At 43.4% G+C, this 16,285-nt stretch overlaps 1 protein-coding gene across 1 annotated transcript in view; it reads right to left on the bottom strand.

The window, feature by feature from the left end:
- The window catches only part of AP1S3 (adaptor related protein complex 1 subunit sigma 3), a 75,352-nt gene extending 63,209 nt beyond the window's left edge, over positions 1 to 12,143 (bottom strand). The window contains exon 1 of the mRNA XM_027873718.1: positions 12,023 to 12,143. Within this exon, the coding sequence (XP_027729519.1) occupies positions 12,023 to 12,025 (3 nt within the window). The 5' untranslated portion in view covers positions 12,026 to 12,143. The remainder of the gene's footprint in view (positions 1 to 12,022) is intronic.
- Between the last annotated feature and the right edge of the window lie 4,142 nt (positions 12,144 to 16,285).

Raw genomic sequence — 16,285 nt, 5'->3', positions numbered from 1 at the left:
TTCCAAATAAGCAGCTGGAGATTCACTTTTCCCGTGCTTGATCTCACTAACCTTAGACATATTGGTGGGCTTCCGCGCTGCTGCCCTTAACCCCCCTAACAGTAACTGGCGATACCTGTCCAAAGCCTCTCGCCCCCGATCAGAATTTGGGTCCCAGTCAGGGCGACTTTCGGGAAAAACATGATTCCGGCGGCCCGGATCAGTTGAGGGGCGGCCGTCGGGGTCCATAACCCTTTTCCTGGCTTCCAATATGATCTTATCACGCTCCTCAGTGGTGAAAAGAACCCGCAGGAGCTGCTGACAGTCATCCCAAGTAGGCTGGTGTGTATAGAAGACTGTCTCCAAAAGGGAAATCAGACTTTGGGGCTTGTCCGAAAAGGATGGATTCTGTTGTTTCCAATTGTATAAATCACTGGTTGAAAAGGGGACATAGACCATGAAGGGTCTCCCCGACTCCCCGGGGGTCGTGGGGACCTGTCGCAGGGGAAAGGCAGATACAGTGGAGTCGGGGGAAAACCCGGACCCGGAGGAGCCGTAAGGCGTCCCTGTTCGAGTATGAGGAGGACTTGTCAGAGGCGGGGCCGAGGGGTGGCTCGACCCCTGAACAGGATATGGTGGGGGTCGGGGCTCAGCCGGGTCCAGGGGGTCAGGATCGGAAGGGGGTAAGACCTTGGCTCCTATTTGCGTAGTCCCGGGAACTTTTTGACCGGATGTTGGCCCCGAGTGCACCCCAACTTTGGACAAAGCTTGAACCCGGAGTGGCTTTGATGGGGGTTTAAAATCTATCCATGCAGTTATATATGGGATCTGATCGGGATGGCCAGGGGTCCCATAAGCAATCTTCCTGACCCTCCCAGTAATGGTCATGTCAAATGTCCCTTCTGGGGGCCACCCAACCCCAAATGTAGGCCATTCTTGTTGGCAAAAAGTGGACAAATTTTCTTTGGTAACCTGAAACCCATATCCCTTGGCAATGCGCCGAAACTGTTTAAAATTCTGTAGGACAACTGAGAGAGGGGTCCCCGGTGCGGGGCTTGACGGCCCCTGACCCATCACGGACGGGAAGAGGCGAATCAATTAGGACAATCACAGACGGATAAAACATATAAGACAGACATAAACAGTTAAGGCAACACTCCAGACATTAACATGTGGCGCCAGACTGCAGATAATCAGGACTCTCACACGGCGTCCCGTGGAGGTCAGTAAGGGCGTTACAGCTGCGTCCAGCCAGGCCACTTACTTCCGTTGAGTACTCACCGATCAGACTGAGACCAGAGCGCTCGGTGCCCAATTAAGAAATTTAGAGGAAGAATACGGGGCGGGCTGGTTCGCACGGGATAAGTCAGTGTTCGGGGCCGGGGCACATCTTCCCGGTGGCCATCCCCTGAACACGTCCCACCCCAGCCTTCCAGCAACGCCGAAGCAGCTGGCCCAAAGGGCAATCTCGGTGGAACCTCCAAATGAACTGGACGCCCGAGAGAAATCAGAGCATCACACCCAATTGACTTTAATTGAGAGCGCGTTTATTTGAGCCGGCCGGCGACGGACCCCAGGCGTGCATCCCAGGGGCCGTCCCACCGAGGGTTTCATCTGAGATATTTATACTGTCCGGTTACAAAACAGGGTCCGGTGGGGTGCCGGGAAGGGAACAGGGTCCGGTGGGGTGCCGGGAAGGGAGCAGGGTCGGGAAGACAGATCAGGTCATTTACAGAACAGGATGTTGCACCCCACCCTTGAGGATTTCACCCAGGGTGTTGTAACAGCCGTTAGGGGAAGCTGAGCCAGAGGCCCCGGGGCGTGGAGACTTCCCTGGATTCCCTAACGGAGGGTCTATCACAGTGGTCACACAGCTAGTACATATCAGACAAAAGTTGAATACATTTCTTGACTCCAAGGTTGGCTCTCTCTCCATTGAGACACACTACCTCTCAAAATAGATAAGTCTCAATGACAGGAAATCTCTACTCTGATACAACTTAGTATCAGAACTTTGCTCCCAAAGAGCAGTCTGTATGTAGCCAACTGAGAAGAGTATTCAGGCTTCTCTGATTAGTGTCTGAGAGTACCCAACAAGTGTTGTGGATGCACCGAATTGTAGAGAAAGGATACTAACTAGAAGAAAATGCTAGCCAATAAAAGGACAGCAGATCAGTAGGTAAGAAGGAGGAATGCAACAGAAAGTCAAGCTGACTTCATTAAGCAAGTCACAAAGATCCCAGGAACATACTAGGGAGTTCAGTGATACTGGCAAAGAGAGTATCTTTGGGACAAGTAGCCTTTCTGAGTTCCTTGTAGTTCCTTTATTCACTGGTACCTCCAACAGAACTAACTGCCTTTTGGAAATTTCAAAGTGGATATCCCAGAGGCATCTCAGACTCACGTCCAAAGCAAGACTCATTGTCTTACCACCCTCCCCCACCTCTTTTCCAAATTTACCTATTAATTTCAAGAACAGAAATATTCATCTAGTCACTCAGGTTGGCAACTGCGGTGTCAACCTCAGCTTCTTACCCAAACACACCCCGTAGACCCGGTCAGCTGGCAAATCTTGTCCTACCTCCACAGCATCTCTCAAATGTCACCTCCTTGTCCAACTGAACAACCACAATGCTAGTTCAAATCTTCATCCTGAATTATTGAAATAGTTTTCTTTCTGGTCTCCCTGCTTCAAATTTCTCCACGCTCCCAAACCACCCTCCACATAGAAAACAAAGGGATTTTCCTTTAAAACAAGTCTGATGCGTCACTCCCCCACCCCACCCCTACTCAACAGGCACCAACGGTCTCTCTACAGTGTCTAGGACCAATTCTAAATTCATTTCCAGTGCATATAAAGTTCTTTATAACTTGGCCCCTTCCTAAGCTTTCTCGTCTTCTTACATTCTACTCCTCCTCAGACTGGGCATTCCAGCCACTCCGGCCTACTCACTGTTCCATACATTTAACATTCAATCTTTTGTCTCCCACGCCTTTGCATTGTCTCTCTTTACTGGGGTGACCTGTAAAGCAGGCTCTTCTTCACCTCCCCCTCTGGGAATCTCTGTTTTCCTTCAAGACCCAGCTCAAATACCACCTACTTCAAGAATCCTTACCTGGGGCTATCCCTCCCTAAATTGCCTTGCATGCATTCTCTAGTCTTATGAGCACAAGTAGTCTCCTCCATTAGAATCTAAGGCCCTTGAGGGCATGGATTGTTTGCCACAATTAGGACAGAGTCTCACACAGAGGGAGTGCTAAATAAATGCTCCTCCATTGATTGCCTGGTAACTTCCCCAACTAGCGTGCCTGCAGCATCCATGAAGACTAGTGCCAGCCCTCTGGAGTGTCCATTGGAGAGCTATCCCCAGGATTCTGGATGGAGTCCCAAGCCAAGTGAATAGTGCTTAAACATGCCTAAAAATACAGGAATACTTGACTGAAGGCTTAATAAATGCATTGGATTGTAGAGAAGCTGAGCTGGTAAAGAGGGGAATTGTGCAAGTATCTGAGCCTGTTAATAACAATGATACCCCAGGGGTGCAGTCAGGAGATTAGTATCGATAAATGGGGAAGTGAGCAGAGGTCCCTCCCACCCCCTAGAGACATTCCCATCCTCCTAAGTGCTAGTTCCAAGGCAAGGGAATGAGAACAGCACTTTGGGGCATTGTATCCCATCTAACTCAGCAAGCCTTTAATAAGCTCCTACTGTATCCAGGCACTGCGCTAGGTGCTGGGGAAATAGACAAAAAATGCAGAGTCCCTGGTCAGGGAGCTTACATTCTGCATTCTACATGATAGGCAGGGGAGACTGCTGCTGAGAAGAGCCATACAAATGGAAGAGGTGGATAACAAGCCCTGCTCTTGTCCCATCAGAGGGAGCATCTCCTCTTAGGTGTTCTTAAGCTTGTCAGTCCTTTACATTCTCTCTCTTCCATTCCTTAGCAGGCCTCAACCACTTCATAGGTCCAAATACAATGTCATTCTATGTGTGTGTATGTGTTCAGTTGTTTCAGTCATGTCTGACTCTTCATGACTTCATTTGGGGTTTTCTTGGCAAAAATATTGGAGTGATTTGCCATATCCTTCTCCAACAAAAGAGGAAACTGAGACAAACAGGGTTTAAGTGACTTGCCCAGGGTCACACAACTATTAAGTATCAAAAGCCAGATTTGAATTCCAGGCCTGGCACTCTATCCACCTAGCTTCAAGTCATCCTATTTAATACTTTTCTTTGCTAATAACATTGCACAAAGTGGGGGTTTTTTTCCAATTCACTTTAATTCAACAACTGTTTCTTAAGGACACACATTACGTTCAAGACCCATAACTTAAAAGTTATTCAGTGACCTGGGTGCTTCTTGATTGGGAATAAGGATCATCAGTCATGGAAGCAAATGAGTCATGCAGATTAACAAAAAGATTCAATTGGACATGAGCAGGAAGTTTTCAAAAGAAATACACCAAACCATCTGAAAATGCTCAAAATTACAAAAAAAAAAAAAATACCAAAAAGAGAGACACAGAAAGAGAGAAGTACAACTTAAAACAACACTGAGATTATCACCTTACACCATACATATCCCCACCCAGCCCGTGCTCTACAGATACTTAAAGCTGATAAATACTGAACTACTCTATGATGTTGAGGCTATGGAAAGGCAAGCATCTAATCCACTGGTGGCAGAGCCCAGGTGTGAAAGGTCCAACCATCTTAATAAGCAATGTAGAATTACACAATAAGATTTACAACATTCTTCATACCCTCTGACCCAGTGATCCCCAACATGAGGCTTATTTCCCCTTCCCCAGGAGATTTTAGATGAGTGAGGGAAAAAAAATTGCACAAAAACATGCATAACAGCACTATTTTTTAACAACTTGGAAACCATGTGTCCACTACTAGGGAGTCACTGAATCAACAGTGATATGTGAATGAAATAGAATATTAAATATACAAGAAATCACGAATACGAAGAATTCAAAGAAATACAGGAAGACAAAGTGATGCTAGATCACAAGATTTCAATGAAGGAAGAGGCTGCAAAGGACATCCTGCCCAACCCCTAATGAACAAGAATCCCACCTACAACACCCACAAGTGGTCATCGAACTACTTTGCTTAAAGATCTACAAATGAGAGGGAACCCACTTCCTCCTGAGACAGCTCATTCCACCCCTAGAGAGCTCTAAACCTTAGGAAGTTTCTCCTAATAAAGTTGCCTCTTTGCAGCTTCCACCTGCTGCTTCTGGAGCTATTCTCTGGGGCCAAGAAGACCAAGTCTAACTCTTCTCCCATATGGCAGCTCTTCAAATCCTAAAAGAAAGCTATCCTGTCCTTCCTAAGTCATCTCTTCTCCAGAATAACTGTCCTCCTACTCCTACTGAGTTCACATGGCATGAACTCAAAGCTCTTTTACCAACCTGGATGCCTACTGGATGCTGTCCAGCCTATCAAAATCCCTTCTAGACTAAAAATGGAATATGCTATGGAGTCTGAATGCAGATCAAAGCCCACTATTTTCTCCTTTTTTTCCCCTTTCTCATGGCTTTTCCCTTTTGTTCTGATTCTTATTTCAAAACAATGTAGAAATATGTTTAATATGATTGTACATGTATAGCCTATATCAGATTGCATGCCATCTTAGGGAGGGAGAAAAAATTGGAACTCAAAATCTTATAAACGTGAATGTTGAAAACTATCTTTACATGCAATTGGAAAAAATAAAATACTATTAAGGAAAAAAATCCTTTCTAAAAATGTGGCACCCAAAACTGAGCACAATATTCTCAGTCATAATCACTAGATGTGATAGGTTTACTGGGTTAAAGAGAGATATCAACAGATCTCTGATTAAGGAAATTCACCTGGACAGATGTGTGGATCAAGCAGAGAGGGAGAAGGAAGGAGGCCAATTAGGAGTTTGCTGGAATAGTCCAAGGGGTGAGAAGAGTCTGAACTAGTCGTTGGTCCCGTGAGTGGAAAGAAGATTATGGAGTGGGTGCTTAATCAACCTTTACTGACTGTGACTGTGTTTAACAAAAGAAAAACTCAGCTCCCACGTGCTGATCCTGTAAGCACTTCTGCTATACCTGCTGTTCAAATGAAAATTTATATATTTCAAAAAGTTTCCCTGTCACTTGACCCTTATCATGAGAATAGCCTGCCTAAGCAACAAGAAGGGCTCTGGAATCCCCCGCCCCCCCCAGGCAGTTAGAGTCAAGTGACTTGCCCAAGACCACACAGCTAGTAAGTGTCTGAGACTGAATTTGAATTCAGGTTTTCCTGACTCCAGGCCCAGCACTCTATCCACATAGAGTAAGTAATAAGTAATTGGAGAAGGCAGGAGTATTTTAATAGGCAAAAAATCTTAGTATTATTTATTATGAAGTGACCTTTTCAAAGGGTCTACAAAGTTCAGTTTTGACTTTGTAGACCCTTTGAAAAGGACTTCAGGCCCTCATGGGGCCCTGGACCACACTTCAAGAACTACTGATCCAAAATATATAGGGAACTGATTCAAATATATAACATTAAGTGTCATTCTTCAAAAGATAAATGGTCAAAAGACATGAAGTTTGCAAAAGATGAATTGCAAATTATAAATGATCCCTGAAACAAGTTCCAAGTCATTAAGAACAAAGAACCCATAAATTAAAACAACCTTGAGGTTTGACCTCACTCCCTACAAAGTGTCAAAGATGGAAAGACAATGGGAATACAAGCATATATACCCGCTGATTGCTGTGGAGCAGTAAAGTAATCTAACCATTCTGAATTTCAATTTTCTATTTTGCAAGAAAAGTAACTATACTGTTCATACCTTTCCGACCCAATAATACCACTGCTGGCCATACTCCAATGAGACCAAAGACAGAAATAAAGATCTAATATATACCAAGATATTCAGAGCAACACTTTGTGATAGCAAAGAACTAGAAACAAAGTGAATGTCCATTGACTGAGGAAGCACTGAAAATTTTTTTTAAATGTGTTGTTACTCTATAGTAAGTAATGATGAATATAAGGTATTTAGAAAAATATAGGTCCTTTGACTCAGCAATAGCACTTCCAGGGCTGTATCCCAAAGAGATCATACAAATGGGAAAAGGACCCACATGTACAAAAATATTTATTGCAGCTCTTTCTGTGGTGGCAAAGAATTGGAAATTGAGGGGACACCCATCAATTGGGGAATGGCTGAACAAGTTGTGGTATATGAATGTAATGGAATACTATTGTGCTATAAGAAATGATGAGCAGGCAGTCTTCAAAAAAACTTAGAAAGACTTACATGAACTGATGCAGAGTGAAATGAGCAGAACCAGGAGAACACTGTACACTGTAACAGCCATGTTGTGCGATGACTAACATTGGTAGACTTAGCCCTTCTCAGCAATGCAAGGATCTAAGACATCTTCAAAGGCCTCATGATGGAAAACGCTATCCACATCCAAAGAAAGAACTATGGAGTTTGAATGCAGATGGAAGCATACTATTTGCTCTTTTTTTCTTCTGTTTTGTTTTGTTTCCTCTCTCTGGTGGTTCCTCCTATCGGTTTTAATTATTGCTTACAACATTACTAATCTGAAAATATGTTTAATAGGAATGTGTATGTATAGCCTATATCAGATTGTGCACCATCTTAGGAAGGGAGGGGGGAAGGGAGGGGAAGAAAAATTTAAAACTCAAAAGCTTATGGAAGTGATTGTTGATAAATCAAAATAAATTTTAAAAAAAGTTTAAAAACAAAGAAAGAAAGAAAAATATAGAGCAAATTCAATGAACTGATGAAGAGTTAAGTAAGAAGTAAGAAGAGAACAATATATAGGGTTGACTGCAACAATAAAATTAACATATCACCAAAAAGAAGTTAACTCAGAGTAATGGAGAAACCAAAGACTTGAAGAAGAAGAAATAAAGAATTATACCTTCTCCCTCACACTAGACAGGTAGGTAGGTTATGACTAGGGCAGAATATTTCACACAGATATGTATATACAAACGTTATAACAATTATATTGAATATTACATTATAATAATACATTCTAATATAGAAACCATCCAAGGTAGAATCTTTGCATTTCAACAAAGATTCTACCTTGGATGATTCTTGCTCCACTGGTTTGCTTTCCCAAAATGGAAGGTCGGTAGGGGGTGGGAGGGTAGGAATAAAACTATGATATAAAGGCAACCCTAGAAGAAATTTGAAATCAAATATCAAAAGGAATGGACCCCCACAGACATACCCCAGTCCAAGGGAAGATATAACCTACATGGAAGTTTACTGAATCTATGGGAACAACTTCTTGCAACAGCAGGAACATAATAAAAAAGAAAATTGAAACACTGGCACATGGAAATATGTCAAAAGATACTATCCTTTGGGAATATTCAAAGGATTTTGTTTATTTATTTGTTGGTAGCAAGGCAGAGGTGATTAGGTTCGGTTTTTTCCATCTTATTTCACAATAAAACATTCTATGTGGCCAGACAAAAATGAATGTCACAAATACAGTATGGCAAATATTCAATTTTTAGAACACTTCCTAGCAATTCCCTAAAGAATCCTCCCAGCTGTTACTAAGACACCATATACAAATTGTTAACATTGCACAGCCCTGTACATGGAAATGAGCATGGTAACATGATCTCAGATGTGAATATCAAAATGAGGAACGTACACAAATCATTGCCGTGTTGATGCTTTTAATGGGTGGGAAATGAAAGCCGAAGGCCAGACTTCTCCTCATGTCATACGTCAGCGGAATACCACCAAGAGCAGAGGTCAGTCCCCTTCCCTGCCTCCCCATTCAGTATCACATTGAGTTAACTGGCAAACAGCCATTACCTGACAGAGAAAGAAGGAACTACTAGATTAATACTGCCTTGACCTTGAATTTAAACCATGATCTCTAAGTTAGGACGGTGAATGAAGCCACAGAGGGTTAGAACTAATCTTACAGGACCCCATGAATGAAAGCCAGTATTTGCTGATAACCATTAAAGAAAATTTTGGAGAAATGGCCCTACATAGTTAGCACTATTCTGGGTATACCCAAAAGGCAGCCAGCATAATAATTCAAGGTTATCTGTACATGAAAAAATCATTTGGAGAGCAATACCTCAGTATTCTACATATTATGATCAAACCTTGCATTTCCCTACTAAAGTAAAAATAATCCTCCCTCCACATTTTGGGAATGTACACTATGGTTGAGATTTTGAAAATAAATTGGAGAGAATACCAACAGATTGATAGTCATGGTTTCTCCTAGAAACTACAACAGCATTTTCATGGAAGGTAGTAATTTTCCTACCTCAGAAACATATTTGGAATTAAACTAAATTACTGTCAACATGGGAAATACAAATTACCCAGAGAGCAGTGCATGAACACTGCTTAAAGTTAATATGGATTCTTATAAATAAATGCACTCATGTATAAATATGGGGATTTATATTTCATTAGATTCAAACTTTAAATGCCTTAAAAGAAATAATTCTCTCTCCTTTTTAGCACAAAGGTACCTTACTTTACATAAATCATACACAATATGAAAACTGGATTTCCAAACCTGAAGGATTTAACTACTCACTTTAAAAAGGACTCCCAATTGGTTTGTCTCCTAACGGTGGTTATAGAACGACTTTTTAAAAAATAAATTTTCCCTCAAACTTTTCAGAAGCACACCTAGTGAATACGTACTCAACTAAAAAGTATTGAAGGTGCAGTGCTGAGTACCAGGCCTAGAGTCAGAAAAACTCATCATCTTCAAATCTGGCCTTTGGACACTTACTAGCTGGCTGACCCTAGGCAAGTCACTTAAGCCTGTTTGTCTCAGTTTCCTCATCCATAAAAAGAGCTGGAGAAGAAATGGCAAACCACTCCAGTATCTTTGCCAAAAAAACCCCAAGTGGAGTCACAAAAAGTTGGACATACCTGAACAACAACAACAAAAAATTGTTGCCCAAACCTATCAAACCTTGGCCTCCAGACCTTGTATGTTCTTTAGAAGAAAGTGTGGTAGGGTGAAGAGAGTCCTGTATTTGCAATCAGAAGGCTTGAGTGCAAATTTCTGCTCTGCTTATTACCTTCATGACCTTGAGCAAGTCACTCAAATCTCAGTAAACTTCAGTTTCCCCATCTGTAAAATGAGGAACTAGATGACCCCTAAGATTTCTTTCACCTCAATAACCTATCAAAAGCAAATCTACAGAAGGTCTTGAAGTGCTTGGCAGGAAGGCCCAGAATTAGTGTTACTCTCCAAATAAAGCCTATCACTGAAAACCAGAGAAATCCCTAAAGTTGCTTCAAACTTGCTCCAATCTGTAGAACCCAGGTACACATAACTCGAAGTTTGAAAGCTATTTGTGCCATTAGAAATCTGGGTTCATGATGATTGTCAAATGACCAAACTTTTAAAAACACTAAACTATACATAGGAAACAGTAAATAACCTTGGCATTGTCCAGATGACAGAAAAAAGGAAGGTGATAGAACTGAGAATTCTTGAGTCAGGAGTAGACTAGCAAGAAGAATGGGAGAAAAAAAAGCATTAGCCCACTAGGGCAGTGTCTCCAGAACTGAAGGACCTTTTTGGCAACAGGTGACTTTCTCTGGCAGTTTTTGGTCTAGTTCCTTTGTTGTTGTTCAGTTGTGTCCAAATCTTTGTGGATCACAGCATGCCAATATTAGGCATGGGGTTTTCTTGGCAAAGATACTGGAGTGATTTGCCATTTCTTTCTCCAGTGGATTGAGACAAACAGGGACTTGCCCAGGGTCACAGAGCTATTACGTATCTGAGGTCGCATTTGAACTCAGGTCTTCCATACTCCAGGTTCAGCGATCTATCCACCGCAACGGTAGCCACTTTTAGCCTCCCTTAATCAGACCTCCATCAAGTAAGAAGACAACTGTCTTCAGTGATGCCGATTCCTTTTTCTAACAACCGGAATCAGCATAAACTCATTAAAGATTCCCTAAACAGCACATTCAAAAATTCAAAGCGGGGCTCTTAATTCAGTCAAGGAACAGACAGGGGGCTGAAAGCCTCACCATGAATTCCAAAGGAAATTTAAGTAAGGCGGGAAAAAGCTGCTACATTATTTATACCCTAAGCCCAGGAAGCAAAGCAAAGCCGATCCCCACCCCGAATTTCGTATAATTCAGAAAGCAGCGAGGACTCTAGAAATAATGAAACCTTCCGCCAGAAAGTGATTTTCCTTTGGGCGGATAAATCTTTCTTCCCAGGAGTCAAAGTTATTTCTGTGGCAGAATCCGATGGCCCTTTACATTCTTTCCATACCCTCTACAGGCAGAACTCGCCCCAGCCCAATTCCTATTTTAATTCAACAGGCTTCCCATAGCCCGCTACCTTCACCAGCTCTCCAGGAAACTTATTCAGTGATGGAGAAAGTTTGTCTGTTGCCACGCTTTTCATCCCACTCAAATTCATTTTTCCAAAGGCGTAAAATCCTAGCCCCAGAGCTGGAAGGAATCTCAGAATCCATTCAGTCCAACCATAATCAGTCCAACTTTCATTTTACAGATATAGAAATTTCGTCCAGGTAAGTTGGGTGTCACAAAAGTAGTAAGGATTAGAGGCACAACTGAACCCAGATCCGCCGGTGCAGAGGCAGTGTTCTTTGCTTTACTCTCTGGGTTCCTTCCCACTACTTTCAGTACCCTCCCGGAGCAGTCCACAACTTTTGCACCCAGGCCAAGTCTCCAGACCTCCCGTCTGGGGCTGATCTCCCCGGGAGGCGGCCCCGGGGAAGCATACGCGCGCCTGCCTCCCTCCCCAGGGTCCCCAGGAGTTGCAAGCTGCCTCCCGACGCGGGCGTCCCCGGCAGGTGCGCCGCACGGAGCGCAGAGCAGGGGCCCGGGGCTCGCGCTCGCCTGGGAGCGCCTCCCCGCGCTGCGCTCGCTCTGCACGGGCTGCGCGCAGCAGGTGCCTGGGGAGGAAGGCACCTCTCCCCGCCACGCTCCGCTCCACTCCTCCCGTCTCTTCCCTCCGGCAGAGCCGCCCGGTCACTTACCATGTTGGCAGGGGCCAAGCCGCCCACCTCCCTGCGGGGCTCGGCCGGCGGAACTGCCGGACAGGACGGGCCAGAAGCGGGACGAGCCGACAGCCACCGCCCCTCCTGGAGCCGTGGGCTGCCGAGGTGACAGGTGAAGCCTTCTCAGACCATAATTGTTTCCCACAATGCCCTTAAACTGAAAGTTAGCTAACTCCTCCCCGCGCTACCTCTTCCCTTCCTCCGCCTTCTCCTCTTACTCCTCCTCCTCCCCCCTAACACCTCCACCTCCTCGCCTCGGGCCCTGCGGGCTCCCTCTGCCCAGGTACCTGGGCTACCCGACGCTGGAAGTGGGGTAAGGCGGAAGTGCACCTGTCCGCCTAGTCCGCTTGGGACTGCAGGATGGGGGGCGCGGAATCAAACAGGTGGAAGGAGAGCCCTCTTGGCCTCCTGAGTACCAAGGCCGGGAGGACAAAGGGGCATCCCCTGGATCTGGGAATCAACCAACAAGTATTTACTATGTGCCAGGCCCTGTGCTATTTGCTGGAGTTTCAAAAAGGCGGGGGAGACTAGGAAAGACCTCTAGAAGTAGGTCAGTCTTGGGGCCTGGGAAGCTAGGCGGAGGAAATGAGCAGGGATCACTTGCGGGGGTGGGGGTGGGGTTGTAATCCAGTGCAGAGGCTAGGAAATGGGATGGCGTGTATTTGGAAAAGCAACTAAGTCTGTGTGGCTGGATCCAAGATTGTGTTGGGGGAAGGGAGGAAGAGTAAGGTTTAAGAAGTCTGGGAAGGTAGGAAGAAGTCCGGATGTGTAGGGCTCCAAAGGCCAAACAGCATTTTAAATTTAAATAGGGGGGCCCTGGAGTTTACTGAATAGAAGGGTTATCACATGGTCAGACCATCACTTAATGAAATTCACGTTGGCAACCGAGTGTGGGATAGACTGGAGTGGGGAGTTAAGGGTGTGCACCAGGGTGTATGTCGAAGTGACTTTTGGAGTGACAGTCCTTTAATATTTCAGGGATATCAGTGTAGCACTATCCTGTTATCCCTAGCTCTCACATAACCAGCTCATCTTCTCCAGGCAATAACAGCAGATGTCATCTAGGATTTCTGTCATGCTACTTGTTGAATGAGGCCATCACAAATACGCTGCAACCTACTCACAACAGGAATATTACATGGAATGACTGTTTACATTTGTAGGTCATTTTGTTGCATGGCCCAGTTTAAAAACAGATATCAGCTAATATGCCCCAGATTCAATGTGGTGGCTTTCTCTAGCACTCCTGCCTGCCTTCGTTTCCCCAGTTAGTACTTTGAAGTCAGTCTGAGTTTGAAAACCCCAAAAAGGCTGCTTTAGAGTAGAGGCCACCAGGCAAATGTTCCCTATGTGTGGGCAACCTAGAAACCTAAGTGCAGTGAAATGGAAGGACGTCCCAGTGTGGTGTGGTCTTGTCGTTCTCATTGGTCCTTTGTTCTCAAAGGGGACTGAGACACAGGGAGGTGATGCCATGGCATGCAAGTGAATTGGATTTAAGTGAGGCAGGGCTATGCTTTCTCCATCTGGAGCCATCTGAGTCCAGTGCCAAGACATATAGATCAGGATGACTGGAGATGGTCCTGGATGCAGTGGGAGACCTTGGCCTTTTTAAGCTAAGTTCTTTACCAGGTCTCACTTTGACTGAGACAGAGCCCATTCAGTGATTAAGGCTAGGTATGAAATGAGGCAGACAATGACCTCTTTACCTAGTCAAATAACAATGATAATAATAATAATTAATAATAATAATAATAAATCAATCTGAAAAGGGAAGACCTTCAGGGTTTCTGCCCTTTTCCATTTACATTCAATCTGAACTAATCTGGGCCCAAACAATGACCAACTGGGTTTGGCCTGGGACCTACTGTTGGCTAATGTCTGAGAGCCAAAAAAATTTTGGTTTAAGGAAAGGTCCTTAAGAAAAAAATCTAGCCCATAAACCCCAAAATATCTTACCAGGTTTCAGTAATCAAAATTTTGCATTTTTTTCAGCTGAGCACCTGCAGGTAAGGACATGATGCCCTACATGGAGGAGAAGTGATGAACAGCGGTTATGTCAGATAGGGGTACAAAGGATCATAGAGCTATAGCTAGGAGAGATCCCCTCATTTTACAAATGATGGATCTGAGGTGCCAACATTAACTGACTTGCCTAAAGTTACAGAAGTAATAAGATTGGAACCCAGGCTCTGTGACTTCAAATCCAGCACACTTCTCACTCCAGAACATGAGAATAAAGTGGGTCTGAAAAGTCATCTGATCATTAGGTCATCATGGCTAGCATTTATATATGACTTTAAGGTTTGCAGATCAATTTACAAAAATACAGAGTGTCCCAAAAGTCTTCCTGCAGTTTTGATCTATTAAAACTTAAAAACTGACTTTTGGGACACCCCATGTCATCTTATTTTATCTTCATAACAACCTGGGAGTTAGGTGCTACTATTATCCCCACTTGACAGTTGAGGAAACTAAGGCAGAGAAAGGTTGTGTCGTGCTCAGGGTCAAACAATTAGGAAGTCTCTAAGATCTCTCCTAGGTCTAAATGTTGTTGTTCTTAGGGGTTCTTAAACTTTTTTTGGGTCATGAACCCTTTTGGCAGTCTGGTAAAATCTACAGACTCCTTCTCTGAATCATGTTTTTAAATAACTGGAGGAAATGCGAAATTTCAGTTGGAGGTTGGTGAAAATAAATAGGTAATTTTTCCCCATCCAAGTTTATAAACTCTTTGAGGGTCCATGGACCCCAAGTTCAGAACCCCTGGTTCTAATCCAGTCTACTCACTTTTGCAGAAGAAGAAATTAAGACCCACAGAGGTTCCTCCCTTGAATTTTCAGTTGATACACTGTGTAACCTTAGGCAAGTGACTTGCATAAGGATAATACTAGCTCTGCCTGCCACACAGTTGCTGGGAGGTTCTTCAAAGCTAATAAAGTAATAAACAGGAAGGCCCTTCCAAAAACACTGTTCTGTAAACATGCAGATGTTTCATTACTGTTACTATGTTAAAGTATGGTTAATTAACACTTATATGGGCCTTTCACAAAGACAAACAGGTCATGAAAGTGGCTTCAGAGACTCTTCTTAAGTCCTGTCACCTGCTTGAGGATAACAGGGAAAATATGTGGTCAGTCTGTGTTTCTGACAGGTACAAGAAATCAGAAAACACGTACACATACACATACACAAACACACACACACACACACAGGAAAAACACAGATAATCCCAGGCCTCAGCATCACCATTTAATTGGCAGCTCTTGGTGACAGCTGCTAAAGAGAATGAAACTATCAGACATTGAAGAGAGAAGCTGGTAAAAGGAAAAGATTGATCTCTGACGAATCACAAATTTGTGGAGGTGTGAGATGTGTGTGGCTGCAGGAATTGATCAACAAATCTCAATTTCTATGTTTAAAGATGGCCAAGATTTAGTTAACTAAGGCAGGAATACTAGTGATCCATTGTGCTCATATTTATTTTTTTTTCCCTTGGACACTTTAAAAATCTATTAATTGTGCTAAGATTCCCAAATGAAACCCTTTGGATAAACCATTAAGTTGATAGCTCAGAGAGTCCCAACCTTTTTCTGTGTGTGGACCCCTTGGGCAGTCTGGTGAAACCTAGGTACCCCTTCCAGAAGAAGGTTTGCAAATGTATAAAATAAAATGCATAGGATTACAAAGGAAACCAATTAATTTGAAATACAGTTTCAGGCTATTGTTTAAAAAAGTTCACAGACTCCAGGGTAAGAACCTCTGAGATCAATAGAATGCAGGTATAATCTAATTTTGGTAACTCACTTCTCAAAGGGACATTCCCTCCAATAATACTAATTTTCAATTAATTAATGAATAATTACTGTTATTGGTAAACTTATATATAATTTAATACAACTGCTGGTCAGAAATTATAACCCAAATACATTTAAATACTTCAAGGATCAATTTTATCTGAGTAGGTTCTCCTTCCACCAACACAGATTACAGTTGCTTAGTATTTGAGGGAAGGGGGGAAAAGGAAGAAGCATTTATTAATCACCTATGTGCTAAGCACTTTACAAATATTAACTCATTTGATCCTCAGCTTTAGATCCCATAATTTAGTAGAGTCTCATCGAAAATTGCTGTGGTAAGAAATTTCATCACCCTGAGAATGACCTATTACTGACCCTCTTTCTCTGCATTTGGACAGGATCTCAGACAAGAGACATATAATCCAAAGTTGTTCAGATGTTTTTCAGT

This window comes from Vombatus ursinus, unplaced genomic scaffold (assembly GCF_900497805.2).
Source record: "Vombatus ursinus unplaced genomic scaffold, bare-nosed wombat genome assembly UNPS02014802.1, whole genome shotgun sequence".
Classification (NCBI taxonomy): domain Eukaryota; kingdom Metazoa; phylum Chordata; class Mammalia; order Diprotodontia; family Vombatidae; genus Vombatus; species Vombatus ursinus.
The sequence above is the reverse complement of the archived record's forward strand: the minus strand, read 5'-3'. Positions and strand labels throughout refer to the sequence as shown.